General features: G+C 41.3%; 1 protein-coding gene across 3 annotated transcripts in view; it reads left to right on the top strand.

The window, feature by feature from the left end:
- The window catches only part of LOC103383697 (serine/arginine repetitive matrix protein 1-like), a 23044-nt gene extending 1919 nt beyond the window's left edge, over positions 1-21125 (top strand). Inside the window, exons 2-12 of one of the 3 annotated variants that reach the window (XM_008316943.3) lie at positions 3527-3571; positions 3705-3735; positions 5518-5799; positions 12814-12905; positions 13109-13169; positions 13512-13863; positions 14533-14607; positions 14926-16055; positions 16362-17191; positions 17431-17682; positions 19338-21125. In XM_008316943.3, coding sequence (XP_008315165.1) covers positions 5705-5799; positions 12814-12905; positions 13109-13169; positions 13512-13863; positions 14533-14607; positions 14926-16055; positions 16362-17191; positions 17431-17682; positions 19338-19591 — 3141 coding nt within the window. In that variant the 5' untranslated portion in view covers positions 3527-3571; positions 3705-3735; positions 5518-5704 and the 3' untranslated portion in view covers positions 19592-21125. Of the gene's footprint in view, positions 1-3526; positions 3572-3704; positions 3736-5517; positions 5800-9048; positions 12538-12813; positions 12906-13108; positions 13170-13511; positions 13864-14532; positions 14608-14925; positions 16056-16361; positions 17192-17430; positions 17683-19337 lie in introns of those variants that run through there. The other 2 variants (XM_025058321.1, XM_008316944.3) reach the window with 2 other exon arrangements.
- The last annotated feature ends 436 nt before the right edge of the window (positions 21126-21561 follow it).

Below are 21561 nucleotides of genomic sequence, written 5' to 3'. Positions count from 1 at the left end.
CAATATTTTATTTAATACATATTACTAATATGCTTGCAAGTGTCCTTTAAAATGTTGGAGTTTTACCTAGTTATCTCTACTGACCTCTGGTGAAAGCTAGGTATATAATATAACTTCTTCAGATTAGATTAGATTCAAGATTATCTAAATTATCTATCTATAAGCAGCAACAGTACAGCAGAAAACGGTTCTAATGACTTTGGTGGTGAATGAACCGACGATTGTCCTTTTGCTCCTGATGGTCATGTGAAAGGGTTGATTTATTTATTTATGGAACTACTGTCATTAATAATAATTATCATAGATTTTTCTGCACATTTTCTTCTTTTCTTCTTTGTAATATGTGCACTGCTGAGTAATCAGAGACCAAAAATATTACACGTCACATGTTAGACATAAATTCACACTCTAGGATTAGAGTACATCGTAGCTCTTCAGTGTTTTTCAGGCAACTGTTATTTTACCTGTTTATATGAGACACCAGGTTTATCATTTTTAGAACTGAACAAAAGTGGACAAAAACTGTTCTTCAAACTTCCATTTTAATAGTGTTGTATTTTTTTATCTGTACTCCTGCATCTTTTTGAAAATACAGGACAAGTTGTATTTATAAATTGACTTATAAATACAAGTTGTCCTGTGTATATGTATATATATAAAAACCCACATGTTTGGGTTTTTGTTTTTGTTTTTGTTTTTGTTTTAGCTACAGTTAAGAGCGCAGGGTATTATATACCCTATTATATTATAGGGTATATTGGCTGAAGTTATCAAAGGGAAATCCGCGACCCCCAGTGGGTCTGGATAGGTACCGCAAGGTCGGATATTTGATAAATCTTTTTTCTTTTCTTTTTTTAAAAGATATTTATTTTAACCTTTTTGTTTTATTTTAGGGCACATTTCAGTCAATGAGCACCGACACCTATTTTATTGCACATGGTGATTAATATTTTGAAACTGTTTTTTTTAAACAAAAATTGAAACAGTTTGCTTACTTTCTGCACACATGTAACCAAAATGATGCACAGCTTCTTATATATTTCTGGTATTGTGAATATCGAAAATATAATTATTTTTCACTACATTTCTGAGTGTGCAGTGATTGGAATAAATTAATCTTGAATTTACTTCTCAGTTGTTTATTATCTCTGACTTTTTTTAGTTGTCCGTGTGTGTGTATGTAAGAAAAAACAGGATCTGTGTGTTAGAGAAGGGTGTGTGTTTAACTGGGTGCGTGTCCTCTCTCTCTCTCTCTCTCTCTCTCTCTAGCTCTCTCTAGCTCTCTACCCTTGTGTTTGTGTGTGTGTGTGTTTTGTGTTAAAAAGATGGAGAGAATGAGGCAGAAGGAGAGAAATGTGTGTGTGTGTGTGTGTGTGTCTGTGTGTGGATGAGTTTTTGTGTGCATGTGGGTGTATGTGTGCCTGAGAGAGACAGAGAGAAGGAGAGAGAGGGCAGGAAAGAGACTGTGTGGTTGTGTGTGTGTGTGTGTGATTGTGTGTGTGTGTAAGAGAGAAAGACAGACAGAGAGAGACAGACAGACAGGGAGGGAGGGGAAAGAGCAAGCAGGAGAGAAAATGTGTGTAGTTTGTGTGTATGAGTGTGTGTGTGTGTGCGTGTGTGTCTAATTGAATGTTTGTGCCTGTTCCTGTGTGTGTTTCAATGTGTGTAACTGGGTGAGAGAAGCAGAGGCAAAGAAGAAACATATGTGTATTTGTGTGTGTATGTGTCAAGTATTGTGTGTTAGAGTTGGAGAGTGAATGAGTGAGCAAGGAGTGAGAGAGTGAGTGTGTGTGTGTGTGAGAGAGAGAGAGAGAGAACCTGAGTGGGGGAGGGGTGGAAAAGAAAGATGTGTGTGTGTGTGTGTGTGTGAGAGAGAGAGAGATCCTGAGTGGGGGAGGGGTGGAAAAGAAAGATGTGTGTGTGTGTGTGTGTGTGTGTGTGACAGAGATAGAAGGGGGAGGGGAGTGTGTGCTGAGAGAGCTAGGAGCAAGCTCTGCAAATGTGTGTGTGTGTGTCTGTGTGTGTGTGCGAATGAGTGTGTGTGTGTAACAGCAACACAATATGTGACTGTGCTGAATGAAAGGGAAATGAATGTGATGTGTGTGTGTGTGAGAGAGTGTGTTTCTGTTCGTTGGTGTGTTGCTGTGCCTGTGTGTGATTGTGTTATGTAAAAAAGGGTGTGTGTCCTTCACTGCAACTGGGCTTGTGTTTGTGTGTGTGTGTCAGTGGTGAATGTAGTGCAGAGTGTTTAATTGTGTCTTTCTGTACTTGTGCACTGCTCACATGTGAATGTTTGTCTCCAGTAAGGGTTGTGTAACTGTGATTACAGATGTGTGTACATATTTACATGTTTTTGTGCAGGTGAACACACACACAGACACACACTCACTCACAGACTTCTTCTATTGGTGCAGGTGACGATGTGTTGATGATGGTGTGCACACACGCCATCAGAGCTGAATTACAATGAAACCAAACTTTTCCACATGCTCCCTCACGTCCTCAGTCGTCCCAGCTCTTCTTCTTCTTCTACTTCTTCTACTTCTTCTACTTCTTCTTCTTCAGTCTTATCTCAGCTGGATATCTTTGATGACTGTAGCTCATCTGTTTGTGTCAGACCCTTGGTTCGCCATCAGTCGGGGGTGTCATACACCACCAACCATTTTGTGATTTGGGTTAGCAAATTGTGACTTGAATGATTGGAATTCCTGTTACCTTTTATGAAAAATTTTTTATAGCCCAAATAATTTGTCAGCATCTTTGTGTATGGCGCCACAAAGTGGAAGCTTTGTCACTGCTTTTTCTTGAAAGCTAGAAATTCACTAATTCACTACTAAGCCCTGGCTCCATCCTACAGTCCTGTGGTAAGAAGTTTGTAAATGTTGTCACTGTGTGGGCACAGGGTTTTTCAGGGACTTCCAGTTTCCTCGTCGCAGTTCAAGGACAAACTTATTTGTTTGTTTTTTGTGGGACGTGTGTATATAGGTGAACCTGTGATCATTGTATGTCATTACCTCGATTGCCTGGAGTCCAGAATGTGTGTCTGTAGTCTCATCTCTGCTAAAACAGGGAACTATTTAGATTAGACATGTGCCCTTTCATGGCAGCCACAGATGAACCACGTACATCATACTGATGATTGGAATCAATAAAAATATAAATTGTTTACAGATTAAATACCTCATATACTCTACTGCTTCTCAAATTGTGGGATGGGCCCTCTGGTGGGGAATGGAGGCACGACAGGTGGGGCGCAACAAATGGACACCAACATTCATTATACAGTATATCATGTTCTTCTTCGTATTTATTCTAGTTTTTCATTCTCCTCTAAGTTCTAAATTTAGACATTTATTCATTTAAGACCTAAAAAAAAACTGTAAACGCTCACAGCAGTAGTTGGAGACCATCTCTGTATCTACTTGTACACATGTAATTCCACAGAAACACAACAATCGGGCTGATACTTTTGACCTTCTCCCTGTAAGGCATCAACACTAACGACCGCTTTGCTTTTTGTCCCCAGATGAGACTGTGAAACGCTTCTGCATTTCTGTATGACATTTACCAGGTCTGTTGATAAAAACATGAAACCAGTGACGATTAGAAGATTGTAAAGATTTTTTGTACAGACATAAACTGTAATGTGATTATTAATAATTAATATGACTGATTTTTTTATATATTCCAATTTTCCCTTCCAGATGTTGAAGGGAGATCAGCTGAAACAATAGAGTAAGTATCAAGCACATGTTGCTCTTTGTTTATGATTATGGTATGGGTTTACTTTCACTTTTAATGGTTTAAAGGGTTAATCAACATAAAATGTAAACCAGCACCAAACATTACTACCATGACGCAGGTTAACAACAACTACCTCGAGTAGTTTTGACCAGGGTGGTACTGTTGATTGAAGACCACAGAGGAGAAGAGGAGGAAGGTGTGTTAGGATGCAGAGAGTGAACAAGAAAGATGGGAGTGTAGAGAAGTACAATCTGGACTTTGAACATACTGACAATGACTGGTAAAGGTGGAGAGCCAATGGAGCAAAGAATGGGAGGTATCTTGGGTGTTCAGGAATAAAGCCCAGGAGCATTGGAGTTGGTCTTGAGCTATTTTACTGTAGAGTGGAAGGAGAATTGAAGAAGAAAAAAATCTTCTTGAAAGAACAGTTTGTAAAAAGTGTTTTGAAAGTGAAAACAGAATTTAAGTAAAGTAAAAAATACAAGCACACAAATATGAGTGAAAGAAGACGCACACTGCCAGTTATGTAGCTGTGCAACAAATAGTCGGATAATTGTGTGTAACGTAGGTAAAAACAACAGGACAGAAAGAGTAAAAGGAGCACAGAGGATACAACAAAAGAAACGTGTTTGAAAAAAAAGGAGGAGTGATACAGCAGGGTTTAGAGTAGAGTTGAGAAATGACAGTTGACATGAAAGCTAGGTGGTGGAAAGCATTCAGGTCAGTGAAGAAAAAGTAGGATAGTCAGGGAGAGAAGACAGGTAGACAGGATGAAGCTGCGAGGAATAGAGAAGGTAAAGTGCACAAAAAAGGTATTAAAACGTGTATGTGGGTATCAGCAGGTTAACAAAGTCAACATCTTATTTTTGTATTTTAAGATGTTTATTTGATGGCACAAACTAACTACAATTTAGACACTTTAGACACTTACATCATTTTTAATGATAATTGGCCTCTAAACAGACACAGACTGGTCATGCTGCTTGATCCCAGACATGACTGAATATCTTAAGGTCAGAGGTTCCTAGTTTTAAAGTAAAAGTTAAAATCATTGTGAATTAGTTTAGGGGGAAAATATATTTTATTTTTCCCCTAAACTAATTCATTTGGTTCACAAAGAGCATCAACACTTTCCTGAAGACATTGTATTCTCCTACAGATCATAGTGTGTGAATACTGAGAAAGGTTACCATACAATAAGATGCTGGCAAATGTCTAGCAACATCTAGAGCCTTTTTAAATAATCCACCTATCAATCACTGTGACAATAGGAAAGTTGAGTGACAAGTATAGCCTCATCATAGTTTGCATATTAATTCTATAACAATCTTTATTAACTACCACCGAGTTGACTTTCTTAATTGTAGTAGGCCACCAATGCTAAAATGAGAATTATTTATCAATCAGTAAAGAAAAAAGTAAAGACGCAAGCTGTGTTGACCTGTTGATACTGTACATAACCCAGATGTGTGTGTAGGCAAAATAAACATTAACATCCCGATTTCTAAACATTATACTGACACATATTTCTTTCTATCTAACTAGCTCAGCACAATGTCTATTTTTTCTTATTTATTCTTTAACTAGGAGCGAAAACGTATGGTGCAAACGGGCTACTTTTTCATATGCTCGGTGGACGCGTCCATTATTTTTTTAAGGGGGAAACCAACAGCTACATTTATTCAACACGAAATCACAGCTGTAAAGTTTCTTTTCAGTCTAGATTTATTTAAAAACACTATTTTAAAAAAACACACAAACAACACTAAACAGGATGACCGACGTGCAGCATAGACCACAACGCGGACTCGGTTACTGCCTGTAGTACTCGGCGCACCCCTGCGCTGAGCACGATGGAAGCTGCTGGAATAACCTTGGTGTGAGCCAGTGGATCCACTGGAGAGGAGAGCGAGAGGCTGAACCGTTCGGCGGTTGAACATCAACGATCGCTTGCCTGAACATGGCGGAGACCGTACGCTCGCTCTTCGACTACCGGGACCCTCACAGGCTGGACAGTGACGGCGAAGGCATCAAACCGACACCGCAACTGCGAGGGTGAGACATTTGATGAACTGTAACGTTGTAGAATCATGGGGAAAGTGGACCACGGTAGCGGTTTCCTCTCAAATGACAGCCAGAGTCGGGGTGGGTGTGTGCGCGCATGAGGCTGTTTTGGATGGAGCTAAAGTTGTAAACAAACGCAGTTTATCGCCTTTGTCGCAAAAAAGTACTGTTGAAAAAAGTTGCGTGAGAAAAATAACATCTTGTCTCGCGCTCTGGTTATTTTACAAATAAATGCTAAATTTCACCTTGTACAAACATCTTAGGAGAGGTGTGTGTACACGCGTGCATGTGCGTCTTCGCGGCAGTGTGCGCGGGCACGCTTGTGAATCTGCTTTTGAATTCCCTCTGTATGGTAATGGAATACTTTTTTTTAATCGCAGAAATATTTAGCATTTACATGGTCTGTATACTTTTGTCTCGAAACGGAGAACTATAAAGCCAATAGTGGAAGCTATGAAAAGTTTTCAGTAAATAACAGTCACAGTGGACATGTGCACTTTCTCAAAGTTAGGAAAATGTCAAAATGATTACACTCTCAGCTTCGGCCTTCTCCCTCAGTGTGTGTTTGTGAGTGTGTTAATGCTTGCTCCTGCTGGTGTGTAGTAAGCGCGCGCGCGTGGTTGTGTGCTAGAAAGACACGAGCACACACACACATGCACGCACACATAAAGCTGCTCCTTTTCTCTCTCACGCTCTGTCTTTCCCTCCCTGTGTGTATTTGTGAAGTTGTGCGTGTGTGAGAGGGAGAGAGAGAGTGTGGGTGAGAGGGGTTGGGGAGGAGTGGTGGTGGAGATGGTGTGTGAGACAGAGGGGGAACGAGCAAGTGTGTGTGTGTGGTGTGTGTGTGTGCTAGAGCAGAAGAAGGAGGAGGGAGTGTGTGTGTGTAAGGGATGGGAGGGGGAGAGAGTGTGTGCGTGACTGAGACAGACACTGTGTGTGTGGTGTGTGTGAGTGAGAGAGAGAGAGAGAGAGAGAAATGAGGAAAAGGAGGGGGAGAAGAGTGTGTAAGCTTGTGACAGTGAACAGAAGAGTGAGTGAGTGTGTGTGTGTGAGAGAGAGAGAGAGGGAGAGACAGGGACAGGGACAGAGAATGGAGGAGAGAGAGAGAGAGAGAGCAATTAGTGTGTGTGTGTGTGTGAGTGAGTGAGTGAGTGTGTGTTGTGAAGAGTGTGTTGCAGAGTATGAAAAATGTATCTCAGTTTCTGTGTTTAGAATCATTGATGTTTCTGTTTGTCAGTCTGTGGAATAGAAGGAGAGGGAGAGAGAGAGAGACAGGGACAGGGACAGAGAATGGAGGAGAGAGAGAGAGAGAGAGCAATTAGTGTGTGTGTGTGTGTGTGTGTGATAAAAGAGTGTTGTATGAAGGTGTGTTTACTGTGTGTCAGGGGAGAAGGAGAGAGAGAGAGTGTGTGAAGGACATGTGTGTACGTGAGAAAAAGCATATAAAAGTGCGTGTGTGTGTGTGGTAGTGTGTGTCAGTGTGGGTGTTTGTGTGTACGTGCGTGACACAGAGATAGAGGGGAAGTGTGTGAGAGGCACAGGGAAGGGGAGGGGAGAGTGTGTTTGCGCATATGTGTGTGTTCGAAGAGTGGGGGAGGGTATGGGTTTGTTTGCCTGGGTGTGTGTGTGTGTGTGTGTGTGTCTGTCTGTGTGTGTGTGTGTCTGTCTGTCTGTCTGTCTGTCTGTGTGTGTGTGTGTGTGTGTGTGTGAAAAAGGGGGAAAGAGGGGTTTGTGTGTGTGTGTGTGTGTCAGTCTGTGTGTCTGTGTGTATGTGTGTGTGAAGACACAAACAGAACTGTGTGTGCATGTTTTGGTGACATGAAAGTACACAATTAATTCCTAAGTTAAGAAGTGATTTAGAGCAAAGAAGAATCCAAGAAAGCAGTGAAGGAAATAGTTTGTGTGTCAGGCTTTAGGAAACAGAGATTGTGTTTCTGTGTGTGTGTGTAAGACACAAACAGAGATGGGGAGGTGGTGTGTGTGTGTGTGTGCGTGTCAGTCAGGTGTGTTTACAGTGTGTATGAGTAAAAGATACACGAAGGAGAGAAGATGAAGGGTGTGTTGGAGAGCTGTGTTTGTGTGTGTCTGCGAGAGAGAGAGGATAAGAAGGGTGGGTTTGTGACTGTGTGTGTGTATGGGTGATTGTGTGTTTTTGTATGCACTTGCATTCACTTGTGTGTGTGCAAGCGTTTGAAACAGAAGGGGAGAGGGTGTGTGTGCGTGTCTGTGTGTGTGTGTGTGTCATGGAAACTGAAAAAGAAGGCTTGGTAGGTAGTGCATATGCTTTGTGTGTGTGTGTGTGTGTTTCAGTATGTGTGTTTATTAAGGAAGAAGCTGTGTGTGTGTTCTATGTATGTGTTTCTTCTGCAGTCAGTAAGAAAGGGAGGGGTGTGTGTCGAGGGGGAGACAGACACAAGGTGTGTGTGTGTGTGTGTGTGAGAGAGTGTGTACGTGTATCTTTGACTTGTGTGGCTCCTAGACAAGGGCAGTGTGTGTCTGTGTGTGTGTCATGCAGAGGGAAGGAGTGTTTATGCATCTACTTTGTTTATGAAAGAGGAAAAATGTGTGTGTGTGTGTGTGTTTCTGTTTGTGTGTGGGTGGAATGGTATATGCAAGGGGGCTTTGGATGTTGTGTGTTTCTATCAGTTTTATTATTGAGGGTTCCGTGTGTGTGTGTGTGTGTGTGTGTGTGTGTGTGTGTGTGTACGTGTCCTTAAGAAGGATGGAGAAGGGTGAAGTGAGTTCCTTTGGCAAGTTTTTACAGTATCTGTGCAGTTGAAATGTATGAGAAGTGAGCAGATGTGTGAAGGTTGAGTGTGTGAATGCTGTATTTTTCTTGACCTTAACTAACATGGAAGTAGAGCGTATATATCTTAGCAGATGTGCACAAGTTTGAGAAGCTGTAATGGGCAGATTCTGTGCGTGCTTGCTTCCCTTTGTTTGTGTATCAGAGGAAAACTGTGTGTGTGTGTGTGTGTGTGTGTGTGTCAGAGATGGAACATGAGACTGTGGGTTTGGTTATTCGAGAGAGAGAGAGAGAGGGAAGGAGAGAGAGACAGAGAGGGAGAGAGTGTGTGCGTGTTTTTGTGAGTGTGTGTGTGTGCTTATGTGAGCTTTAGAGAGAGGGGGAGGGGTGTGTGTGTCCATGTGAGGTTGGCTTGAGAGAGGATGTGTGTGTGTGTGTGTGTGTGTGTGCGTGCCTGTAAGCCTGAAAGGGAGGTGTGTGTGTGTTTGTGTGTTTGTGTGCAAGTGCTTATGTGTGTCTGTAAATGCATGTGAGCCACAGAGGGGAGGAGTTTGTGTGTGTGTGTGTGTGTGTCTTGAGTACAGACTTGTTTGTGTATTTGCGCATGCATGTGGGTTGAGGGAGGGGACTGTGTGTGTGTGTGTGTGTGCTGTAAAAGAGGGAGAGAGAACGAGAGAATCGATCAGAAGGGTGAGACAGACTGTGACAGGAATGGAGGGAGAGATGGAAGGGTCAGGCAGCTCACTGAGGGAGGCGAGACAGATCACATGGAAAAGAAAGTCACAAGTCCCTAAAAAAACTCACTCAGACAAAAACACACTGAAACAACATAAGACCATTCATGCAAAAAATACAAACAAATGTGCTTTTCAGGTGAAGCCTGTTGACCTGTTGACTGGACCAACATTTGATGCTGATGTCATGCATAGGGACACATGGTGTCTAACAGGTTCATCCTGCTGTCATTCTCCAGTCCTGCTGTTTCTGATGCTGTCTCAAAAATTAATTGTGGTTGAAAAGAACTGAGGTGTTGGTTATTGACTAAGGTGAATAGTTTTTCAATGTTCGAATCCTGTCGTGGTTGATGTGCATCATTGTGATCTGATTGGCTGATGCTGTTGGAATATTGAGGCAGCGCAATTCAATTAGATGCTACCCACATCGCCACTGGAAACATTACATTACATTACATCTATTTTGATGTAATGATCAAAAGTATCTAGACCAAGAAACACCCAGAAAATAAAGTATTCAGATACTTTGGCAGATGCATTTTGAGTCAGACGTATTGGACTCAACAGAGTCAACATGCTCCACATTTGTCTCCTTGGGTCTGACCCAGATGGGATTGAAAAAGCATAGGTGTAGCAACGTTAGCAGTGTCACCAAACTCCAGCATCTAGAAGTCTCTTTATCTGCTCCTACCAACATCATAACAATAATCATTAGGATGCAGCACTGTTATTATCCAGTTCAAATTCTTAGCACATTCACTTTAAAGAGTACTGACGATGTCAGGTTCCACATTTTCTTTTCCCATCTTCGTAACTGGAAGTGACCCAATATTGATGGGATGCAGAGACAGCTACTGTTGAGGGGGACATGTCTGTGGACTGCAGCAAGCTAACAAAAATAACGAAACAACGAAATGTGTGTTGCTGAATTTTTTTTTCCTCAGTATTCCATAAATGTTAAGCTGTGCATCTTGGGGTCTTGGGGTCTTGCATTTTACCATTTTTAAAGACGTTTGATTTTTGCTAGTAGAATTCATTCATGTGTTGCAAAGATCTATAGTGTGCAAATGCAGGACTCTCTTAAATACACATTATCACTTGTCTAAATGGGAGTGGAGTGGATCAACACAAAGACAGTGAGTCTGGTTGATATCTCATTTGAATGAGTTTTCTTCTCGCCTGTTTTATTTCTGCCGTCTGTTCTTTTTTTTCCTTTCTCGTCTGTTCACGGCCTGCCATTCTTTCTTTAACCTTTTACTCTCTCATTCTCTCTCTCTCTGTCATACACACACACACACACACAGAGTAATGAACATTTAAAAAATCTTAACGCACAATCTTCCAATGGCCTGGTTTAAAAATCCTCCTATGTCGTGCCAGTAACAAAGCAGACTGAGAGAAAACACTATTTAGATGTGTGGTAACAGAACAGTCCCAGAATCAGGACCAGTTTGGTTCTCCTGAAGCTTAGTGGTTTTGGCATAGACTTGGTCTAGAGAAGATAATCTCACATGGCCGCTCTGAGCTCACACAGGTCGCTGCATCTCGGCTCTGGGGGTAATTGCACAGTGTTAAGTGGCAATCCAGAGGTCAGAGCACTAGACCATGTTAAGGCTAACTAGATCTTAGAATTGTGCTGTGGTCAGTGTGTGGTTTGTATTTTTCATATTTAGCTGGGTTTCTAGTGTGCTCGTGTGTTTACTCCTTGGACTATTCCAATGTAACCTTCACAATTGAATTTTTTTTTACTAATTTCTTTGTTCATTAGGTTTTAAGCCTGAAGCATCAGACCAAACATGTGAGAAAACACCATAGACCAGATGTATTAGATGTAGATTTGGACAATGTGGTCAACTTTATGTTGAGCAATAATATTTATATTTATTAATATTATTGCACCTAAATCAAATTATCATCGTTATCATCATCCAGAAATAATCTTTAGTGAACACGGACTGCATAAATGAGTAGGTTAGGAACTAGGGTAGAAAAAAAAATAGTGTGAATTGTAAAGGGTTTCTGTGTTAGCTGTGGTTTAATTAATATTGGAATCATGGACCACTTATAAGAGCTGGACAATGATGTATCACTACATTTATGGGAAAATTAGGTCAATCATCCTATATTTGTCCGTAAACATGAGCATACAGTTATTTTGATCACAAGTAAGTTCTTGCTTAAAAAAAAAGAGAAGTTTATTCAATCATATAGAAGATGTACAAAAAGTGTAACGGTAAATAGGATTGGTCTGCAGGACTGGAAGTCTGCAGTCCTTGGTGCCTTCAGTGACGTTCGCCATCAACACCACATTATTAACGTTCGGTGACAAATAGATGTTATCGACATTAGCCGCAGCTCATCTAGATATTGAACAGACCTACTGTCAATCACCTGCAACAATCAAGCATTTTCACTCCTTATTTTGTATTTTCCTATAAACTTATTTACTACAACTGACCATTATATTCTAAAGAGGAAGATAAACCATATTTATGTTAGATAATCCATTAGTCATGGGAAATCACTAATCACTTGCTGCATAGTAACACAAGTAACCCTGTTAGCTGGCTAAAGTTACTCTTATCTTGGTGACTAAGGTATAAAGTAGTAAACACAAATACCACAATGCAGCACTATGAAAACTGAATCAAAATTAGAAACATATATTGTGACAAAAGAGGTGTTAACCAACCTCCCAGTATTAAGAATGATCTTGTTGTGGTTTTTCTTAAATATACAACACTTAGTATGTTTAGTGTGGTAGAAGTTGAATTGATCTTTCATAGCTAGCTAACTTCTAACGAGAAGTTTATTTCTTCAGTTACAGCCAAGCCATATGCAGAGCCCTGGTGAGTGAAAAGATTAATAAAATTATGTTTACAGCTCTAATACATAGACAAAATGATTAAAATTTACTTAAAGTTATTTTTATGTCAACACAGGATAGTCATATTTCTCCCAGATCCACATGTGTTTACATCCCTTTATTGATTGTCTGTATGTTTTTGTGTTGACATTTTCATGAAGCCCTTGTACTAACTGATTATTTCGCCTTTCATGTTAACCTTTCATCTGGACCTTTATGTGTTGACTGTAAAAGGCACTTGGTGAATGGAGGATATTGATGGTTGATTCTGTGTAAACACTTGTTTTAGAAGTAAAAATATTTAGATAAATTCAAAAACCAGCTGTAGAGAAGATGTCCATGATGTCCAGTACACCAAACCCTGGCAACATTGTTAACTCGACGTGAGTACTCTTGAGATAAGTTGCAGTGGTAGTTAATAACAACTGAGTGACTTTGCAGGACTTGGACTCATAACAGTCTCAATTCAGTGTCCGTTTTTCTTCTTTAAATCTGTTTGTTTTCATGTGAGGGTATTCTGTATTGATTCAATTTTGTGGTCATCACCTTATTGATTTCTCTCTGACCTGATTGATGTGAAGTTTGGCCAGTAGGCCAATTGATTAAATGATAATCTGTTTGTGTGTGTGTGTGTGTGTTGCTGTGTATGTTTTCTGCAGGCGCGGATGTGGAAGGAAGAGGAAAGGGACACCTGTGAAAGTCTTTGTTACACACACGGAGGAGAGCGTGCCTGAACACAGAGTTAGCTCAGGTGTGTGTGTTTGTCTTTTATTTGTGTGTTGTGTGTGTTGTATTTGCATGCAATACTCTTTAGCCAACTGAGAGTGTGTGCTATGGGGGTTGAGCATGTACAAGTCAGTGTGACCTATTTCTGTGCCTCTCGTTTGTGTGTGTGTGTGTGTGTGTCTGCATACTTGCTGGTAAGCCCTCTAACCCTGACTCCTGTGTTTTTAGGTGAGCATAAAGACACATCAGAGCACAAACGGCCGACGATGGAACCAGCTCAACGCAAGAAGTGAGTTAGTGCAGTTTCATGTTGCTTGAGCACAAGTAGCAGTTTTAGTCGTCTGTGTGTAATGGTTCATTTTTGCTATGACACAGTGTTGAAGAACAAACAAAGTAAAACACAAATACATTGCTATAAAAATGGTTATAATGTATTGGTTCTTTGCTCTTTTCATATGAAGTTAAAATGACATAATCAGTGGATACCCAGATAAAGAAATATTTGATAATTGATGAGTAAGAGTTTTATTTATTTGCTGATGTTATTTTAAAAAAACAGAGTAGTAGATATTTACCAGAGATGGTCTGGACAAGCTGCCTACTGAATCCTATACCATCTCTACCTCCCAAGTATTTCACCAGAACTGGCTTGTGAAAGAGACACTACAGGATCCAGAAGCAGTTCCTGTCCAGTCTCCACACCAGCTCCACCTTCCTCTCCAGCCCCCACCTTAACACCAGTCCAAGCTACGGCAACATTCACCCAGGCCCCGTCTCTGACTCCGGCCTCCACTGCTCCAGCTGCCCCAGTGGCCTCTGCCCCAGCACCAACAGCCAGCTCCTTCCCTCCTTCCCCAAACTGTCGTATCAGAGAGGTCCACTGTGGCAGCCAGGTGCGCTTGGTCGTAATCGCCATCCGAGACATCACCAAGGGGGAGGAGATTACAGTGGACTACAGTCTGACAGAGTGGGGAGAGAACCTGGTCAGTTCCTTTGAAAATAGATAAAATAAAAGTAAAATGATTTTGTCGAACCAAAGAAATTACATCATTTTTTAAGTTGTGTTTTACTTTTACAGTTGCAATTAACAGATATTAGATGGATGTATTCTCTCTCTCCTTTTTCTTTCTCTCAGTCCCCACTTTTTTTGTATTCACATTGTATACACACACACTGCTATGCAAGGCACGGGGTTACCATGGAGATGGCTGAGTTCCAATTCCTATAGTGCTTTAGCAACAGTAACCCTGGTTATTCCCTGACATCTGTGTCTTTAATTGATGTCATCAGATGAAATCAATTCACTTGATAAAATGTAGACACAATGTGACATTCATGTAGTTTATTAACTCTTTTTTGAAAATCATACTGTGAACAATACTGAAAATCACACTTGGATACAGTCAAAAACCTTTATGATTGGAGATTCTTTCTTTTCCCAATATTTTGGATTTTAAATTTCATTGTGGCTGAGCTATTCACAACTTTTTAGAAAACACATCTGGCTCTATTTTTATAATGCTTGTTAGTGGGAGGTTTGAAGTCCTTCGACCATCAGTGGAAGAAGTGTCCTGCTGTTCTCTGAGTGATGGCTCGGGCTGATTGTCACATGTGTGTCTCATGTTTAAATGTGCCTGCTCTCTTACCCACAGGGTTTTCGTCGTACTGTGTCCCCTGCGCAACAAGAGTGTTACTCAGACGCTGAGAATAATAACAATGTTAAAAAGGTAAGAGTAATAAAATTTAGCAATGTTTGAAATACTGTTTTTATTACCATTTCAATCTATGACACATTATAACAGTATAACAACTAGATGTAAACAGTATGTGTAATCATTTTTTTTTTTTTTGAACTTGTGGAATGCACCCATGTAGTGTAACTACACTGTGTTTATGCTTTGCTTCCCTGCAAATATGTTCCTTTTTCAGACATTTATTGTGTTTAAGAAAAGATGAAACAATAATAGTAATGACTACTTGAATTATATGAATTATATGAAAATAAAGAGTTTGTTTTCTTAAAATTGTGCTGATCTACCCCACAGGAGGATGAGCCCCTCCCTCTGACAGCCCAGCAGCCGAGGCCTCGGCAGCATCAACAGCAAGACCGTGTGACTCCCTCTTGGTCCCTGTCTCCCTCCTCTTCCCCCATCTCCCACTCTGATGCCAGTGACTCGGATGTTGGTAATGACAATTCTAGCCCACGAGGCCGTGCTCTACGTCGGCGTAAAAAACGACGTAGTGCCCCATCGAGGAAAAAAACTCCACATCGGACCCCACCGGGGCGACAAACTGCAGTCTCCCTGAACAATGGGCCACATCATAGTCGTCCACTCTCAAAGAATGTCCCGCCTCAAGCACAGTCTTCCCCACCCTGCTCATCTTCCTCATCTCCTACTAAGTCTGTGTTCAAAGCTCCAGCTTCCTTGGCCTCCAACAGCTCCAACAGTGTCAACACGAGTGTACTCAGAGGAGGAGTTTCGGTGGAGTCTGTGCGCCAAACATGCGAGTACTGTGGGCGCCACTTCCGCTCACTGGGTCGTCATCTGGACAAGCACCACGCCCATCAGCCTGATGTGTGCTCCGCCCTCGTTGAACGTTATACGCAGATGCCTCGGCTGCATCCACAGAACACGAACTCTATCACAACCCATCTTCACTCTCAGCAACCCAGGTCACCACAGCCTGCAGGACAGAGCCGGTGCTCAGATCTTTCACAGAGTGGCGTTCAGGACCTCTCCACGTCACCCCCAACACTTACAGCAGCTAACCAGTCCCCTACTTCCTGTGGAAGGAACTCCACCCCACCCTTACTGACTCCTCCTCGAGGACAGAACGCAGTGCCTGTGTCGGTTTTAAAGAGGAGCCCACCCCCTGTGACTGTGACTCAGCCCAGGAAAGGAACAACAAAAACACTCAAGAAAGACAGACAGGAGGTGGGGGAAGAGGATGAAGATGAAGACGTGGAGGTTGTGGAGGTAAAGAGGGCCAAAGATGAAGAGGATGTGGTGGTGGGTGGTCCTCAGTCCTACAGAAACAACTCTGCCAAAGAGACAGAGCCAACAGAGGAGGAGTTTGAGGAAGAGGAGGAGATGGATGAAGAAGAAGAGAAGGGTGGTTTGATGGAGATAGAAGATGAGAGTGGAGCAGAGGATAAGGAAAAGGACCTGTTGAGGTCAGTTTTGTGTGCGGCTATATTGATATTGATCAGAAAGTAAATGCTAATTGTAAAAAGTATTTGAAATATTAACTGTATTTCACAAACATAAGCATCTATAATTTCAGATTGTGAAGATTGTGTCGGCTTGTCTGGTCCCTTTGATAATTTATATATCAGTCTGGTATATCATAAACTTTCCAGACTGTAAACTTTGACAATTAAGTCTGGCTCTAAAAAAATAAAAATAAATGTTGTCCTTGTATTTTATTGTATTATTACTGCTACAATAAAATTATATTAAACTCTTCTCTCCTTTTCCAGTGGTTCTGGGCGTCACCAAATGCTACCCTTGCTTTCTTCGTTATCTTCTTTGGTACTTTACCTTCGTCGCCTGCAACATTCAGCCTTCCTATCCCTATCTCGCCAACTGCAATCATCTGAGGCTTGGCGCCTTCTCTGCAATTCCAGCCTGGCTCTGCTAATCCTGTACAACCGACGACGGGAGTGTGAGGTTTCCAAGCTGACTATAGCAGAATACCGTGCTCGTGTGACTCCCCAGTGCCCTGTTCCAGTCCCACCTGGTGCTCCTCCTGCTCTTACACCTCTGGAGGCCTCTCTGTCTCCATTTGAACGCCTCGTACTTCCCCATCTCCCGAGAGTTGGCGTCCAGGGTAAACGTGGCCGGGTCCAGCCCCTAATTCTGCCCCCCCACTGTGAACCATGCCTGGAGCTCCTGCTGCAGACACGTCAGGATGTAGGAGTTGACCCTGTAAACCCTTACATCTTTGCCAGGCCCTATCACTCCCCTGCTACACCACTGCGAGGCACTGACCTCCTCCGGAGCCTGGCCCGTTCCAGTGGAACGCGCAATCCACGTGCCCTGACCCAGACCCGGGTTCGCCGTCAGGTAGCTATCCTCACCCAGCTGCTGCTTTTGGGAGAAGGAGAGGAGCTAGGGCAGCCAGAAGGCAATGCTGTGGAGAGGTTGGAACACTTTCTTGAAAGGGAGTATCACGTGACACAGAACTGTGCTGGGATTGGCCAAGACCCGGGACTAATGGGCCGAGTGGGCCGAGTTGTGCTTTGTGGAGAGAGAGATGGAGTACTTTTCAGAGGGATGAGCCTGAATCACATATGTCTGGAACTTGATGGTAAGATAGAGGGATGGAGGGATGAATAGATGGGTAGATGGTTCTGCAGTCAAAGTGTGTGTATTTGTGAGGAGTATAATTTTTATCTCTGTTAATCCTGTATACAAACAGCTTTTGCTGCACTTACTCTTCTTTTTATATTTGTCAGGGAATAGAGTTCTTTTGGAAAGATCAGTGAGGGACTAATGAAATTGATCTCCTTCCACCTTCTCTTTTGTCTCCTATATGCTTATCTGCAGTTATGTCTGGAAACTCTGCTGACTCGTATTCAGAAGGGGAGTCTGAAGGAGAGCCGGTTAAGGAGAAGCCAGAAGTACCATCTTGGATTCCTGCTCCAGCTCCTGCTCCCAACTCCACTCCTACCCTTTTGTATGTCAGGAGGGGTAAGAACAACGGGCGAGTGGGCAGACCGAAGAAGCTCAAAAACATCCATTCACCTCCTCCTCCACCACCTCCACCCCCACCTGTAGTGAACCGGAAAAGAGGCTCAGGTCAGTTCTCGTCAGGCGAAACGCTGATTCATTTTTTTAAGACACAAAACCAGCAAAAGACAGGGTGTAACTGTAGTCAGTGGCTCTGATACTTTTATTAGTCACAAAAGGTGTTAGTGTCGATGCTTTAGCAATCTTCCTTAAAGGTAAAGGGTGAAGGGTACAGAAAACAAACCTAGTAATAAAATTAAACACCAATAATTTATTTCTTGGCAACAACAAAACATTTTATTTGTGTGGCCCGCATTCAAATAACAGTTTTCTTGTTAGACTTTACATTTACATCAGTCTTACGAGGGTTGTCTTGTATAATAAATTGTCTATGGTACATTATAATTACTGTATTATTAAGTACTTTCACCTCTACATGAGTGTTTACATCATAAAACTAATTATGATTGAAAATTTAAAATACTAAAAAATATCCTCTTTAAAAAATGTGGAACAAAATGTTGAAATTTTGCATCTATTTGCTGAATCTAATGCTGATGCTTTTTTAAAATTAATATTTCAGCAAATCACCAACATACAAGTGAAAGACTCTACTTTACTTTTTCCCTGCTATAATTGTATTTCCAGTTATTTAATATGCCTCTGACACTCATGGATGATTCAGTTGTAAACTTGAAAAGGCAATTCTGTTTAGCTTCTTTTCTAGAGCTATTTATTGTATCAGCTGATCTTGGTTGACTGATAAAGAATGAACTAAAATGAACCTCGGCTTCAGAGCCAATGTAGACGAGAGTTGAACTGCTCCGAAATAAACAGATCATTGTATGTTATTACTTTGGAGGTATAGTTTACGTTAATATTACAAATTAAAAGTACGAGAAAACAAGTCTTTTTTTACCAAAATTCTAAAACTTTATTTCTTAATATTATCTCCCTTTTTAGTAAACCGTCATATAATGAGGTCTAGCTTTAGAATAAAGCACTGGTCCATCCCAGGGTCGCACAATGCACATAATGAACCACACTCACGGTTAGAATTATGGTCACTTTGGACAGGTGCATCTTTGGACTGTGGGAGAAAACCAGAAACCACTAACCACCCAGAATATATTTTGGCAGGGCATGCTGATTAGAGACAGCAACACAGGCAGAGTCAGATTTAGACGTTTCTATACCTTTGTCGAAATCATAGCCTTTGCAATTGTTACTTTGAGGGGTTACGTCATCATCTCCTCCAGCAGATGGCGCCCTAGGTGCCTTTTGCTTCAACCTCTTTAGCCAAGTCAATAAAAATGATCATGTTTTTGCATTTCTGAAAGTATTTTAATGGACATCTTTTTCTAAAAAAACATAAAGTAGCTGCAAAAGAAAAAACCTTATGATTGGCTGCCCAGCTTCAGTTGTTAAGAATAAAACCAGACACAGAAACAGGCCAGTGGTTTGCAATAAAGATGAAAGACGAAGATGAACATACGTTACTGCCACTTGTAGGAGATAAGTGTAACGACCTCACACATGGTTGCATAAAATCGATGGTAGGTGTCAGTTTGCTGTGAGTACCGGTGTAAATCGTCGCCCTGATTGAAACAGTGTATCTGTGCCTTGTGTTTCCTGCTGTCGGCGAACCCCCGGAGCAGTGTGTGGAGAATTTGGCAAATTTTCAATCTCGCATCCTGAACTAATATTCCTTTACCATGTTGTAGGAAAGCGAGGTGTTCTGAAGCGTCCCTGGTCGGAGGCAGAGCGTGCAGCAGTTGAGGAACACCTGACTCAAAACATCACCGAGCTGCGTGTTCCAGCCAAGGCTGACTGTGAGCGCTGCCTGCAGCAGTGCCCCCTGCTGGTCAGCAACCAGCGTGACTGGCGTGCCATCAAATTCTATTGCCACAACCGCATTCAGCTGTTGAAGAAGAACCAGCAGCGGTACAGCGAACCTCAGCCTCTCACCGTCTGCTGAGAGCAAGAGTGTTTAATGGAGAAAGACACGGATTCAAGGTAGAAATGGTTTAGTCAGGTAGGTACACAAGGAAAGGCACTAATTTTCAGAGGGTGGTCTTAAATTTCACCCCAGTCTTATGGTAGCATCATTGGTTGGGTTTGCCTGACACACACTGAATGATTTATTTGAAGGCCTAAAATGTGGAACATTTTATTGACTGAATGGCTGCTCCTCTAGAAGGTCTTAAAAATGACACTAAAGTCTTCATGGTGCTCCTGTGTTGATTGTTACATTAAAAGTCCTGACCTTGAATGGGTGCACTTTTAAACACACCCAGTAGGAACCGGAGTGGCCATGACACTGAACGCAGCTCGTCGCTTGTTTTGTAAATGAACGTTTTTTTCCTTCCTTCTCTAAGAATGGATACACTAAAGTGAAATGTAAACGAGGGAGGACTCTGAGCCCAAGAGTGTTGTTTAAGTAGCATTGGTGTTTATGCACTCGGAGATGTTCGTAGGACAAATGGCCTGTGCCAGGGCCACACTTTTCTTAATTAAAGGCTTTATTGTTAGAGTAGGCCTACCTGATGCTAATTAGAAAAATAATTTTGTCTGTATGCAGACCAATAGTTCTTCTTTTCTTAGAGCTAACTGTGCAATGCTGACTATGGTTTCATCACATGCGGACCTTGACTAACCTGTGAGGTAGTACAAGATGAACCAGTAATGTTTTTTTTTTTTCAATTTAATTGCTTTTTTTAAAAAAAAACTGGGAACACAAGCCCCGTGTTCATTTTTAAGTTGTAGTTTTATCTCAGAGAAAATGTTACGGCCTCAGAATGTTGTGAAGTTGCTGTTGAAAACCTAAGATGTTTAGTTCAACCACAGAGTTGTTTTTAATTTTTTCCTCATAAGTAAGTAAGTCAACATTTAGGACATTGTCAGTAACCGTTTTCCCCAGAGAGGTTTTTTGTGTGTCCTACTCTTTGTTGTATTTGTTTGCCGGTCGCACAGTTGTCACCTGCAGAAGTAGAAAAAAGGTGCATTAGGCTTAGAATGAGCTGTTCACTATCTTATATTCAGGATGGATATTTTAGTAGTGTAAACTAGTGTTACATTTCTTTTTAAATTGGGCATTTTTTAGAGAAGTGATTGTCCCATGTTGCCACATTTGTCCCATCATCTGTGTTGAATGTTCCAAAGGCTAGCACTTGTCCATCCTTTCCTAGTCACACTACATACTTCGATGCTTCATTAGAATATTCTGTCAATTAGATCATACTTGAAGTTTTTTAAACCCTTTTACTGAGTGTTTTACTTTATGTCCAGCCCTAGCCTGCCAGTTACATTGTACATAGCAAATACATTATTATACTAACTGGTTCTTTGCGCTGGATGATATGTTCTTTATCTTCCATTTCTAAGTTGTCAATGTCTGTACATAGGCCTTATGTAAATATTTCTCAGAGAACAAAGGAAAAAACACAGTGTATGACATTTATTGTTTATTGTGTTGTTTTTTCTTTTTTATAAGTAAAATAAAGTATTCAAAGTACTATGTTTATGCTCTCTATTTCTTAAGAAAGCAGGTGAAGATTTGTGTCCTGCATGCAGTTTCACACCAAAAACCACGAGAGGGCAGCATTGAATAATACAACAAATAGACGTGGAAAAACAAATAAAGGTATAGAGATGTTCTCTTTCAACTAGAAGTTGGTGGTTTTATTTTTTGCATGATAATAAAGCAGTAAGGCATGTTTTTGGTGATATTTTGAAATATTCAGATAAAATATTTTTTGCAGTTTTTAGCACAAATTATTCACTTGGCAGCATGTTTTGGGGCATAAACTTGTAATTAAAGGCATTTCTGGGACTTTTTATTTTTTGCACTTTTTCACGGTGGTAAGGCATGTTTTGGGTGATTCCGCTTCCTTAACCTGAAAGCCATCACTGCCATCATTGGCCAAGTATTTTAAGGCAAATGAGTGT

The sequence above is a fragment of the Cynoglossus semilaevis genome, chromosome 9, assembly GCF_000523025.1.
Source record: "Cynoglossus semilaevis isolate Cse_v1.0 chromosome 9, Cse_v1.0, whole genome shotgun sequence".
In the NCBI taxonomy this organism is placed as follows: Eukaryota; Metazoa; Chordata; class Actinopteri; order Pleuronectiformes; family Cynoglossidae; genus Cynoglossus; species Cynoglossus semilaevis.
The sequence above is the reverse complement of the archived record's forward strand: the minus strand, read 5'-3'. Positions and strand labels throughout refer to the sequence as shown.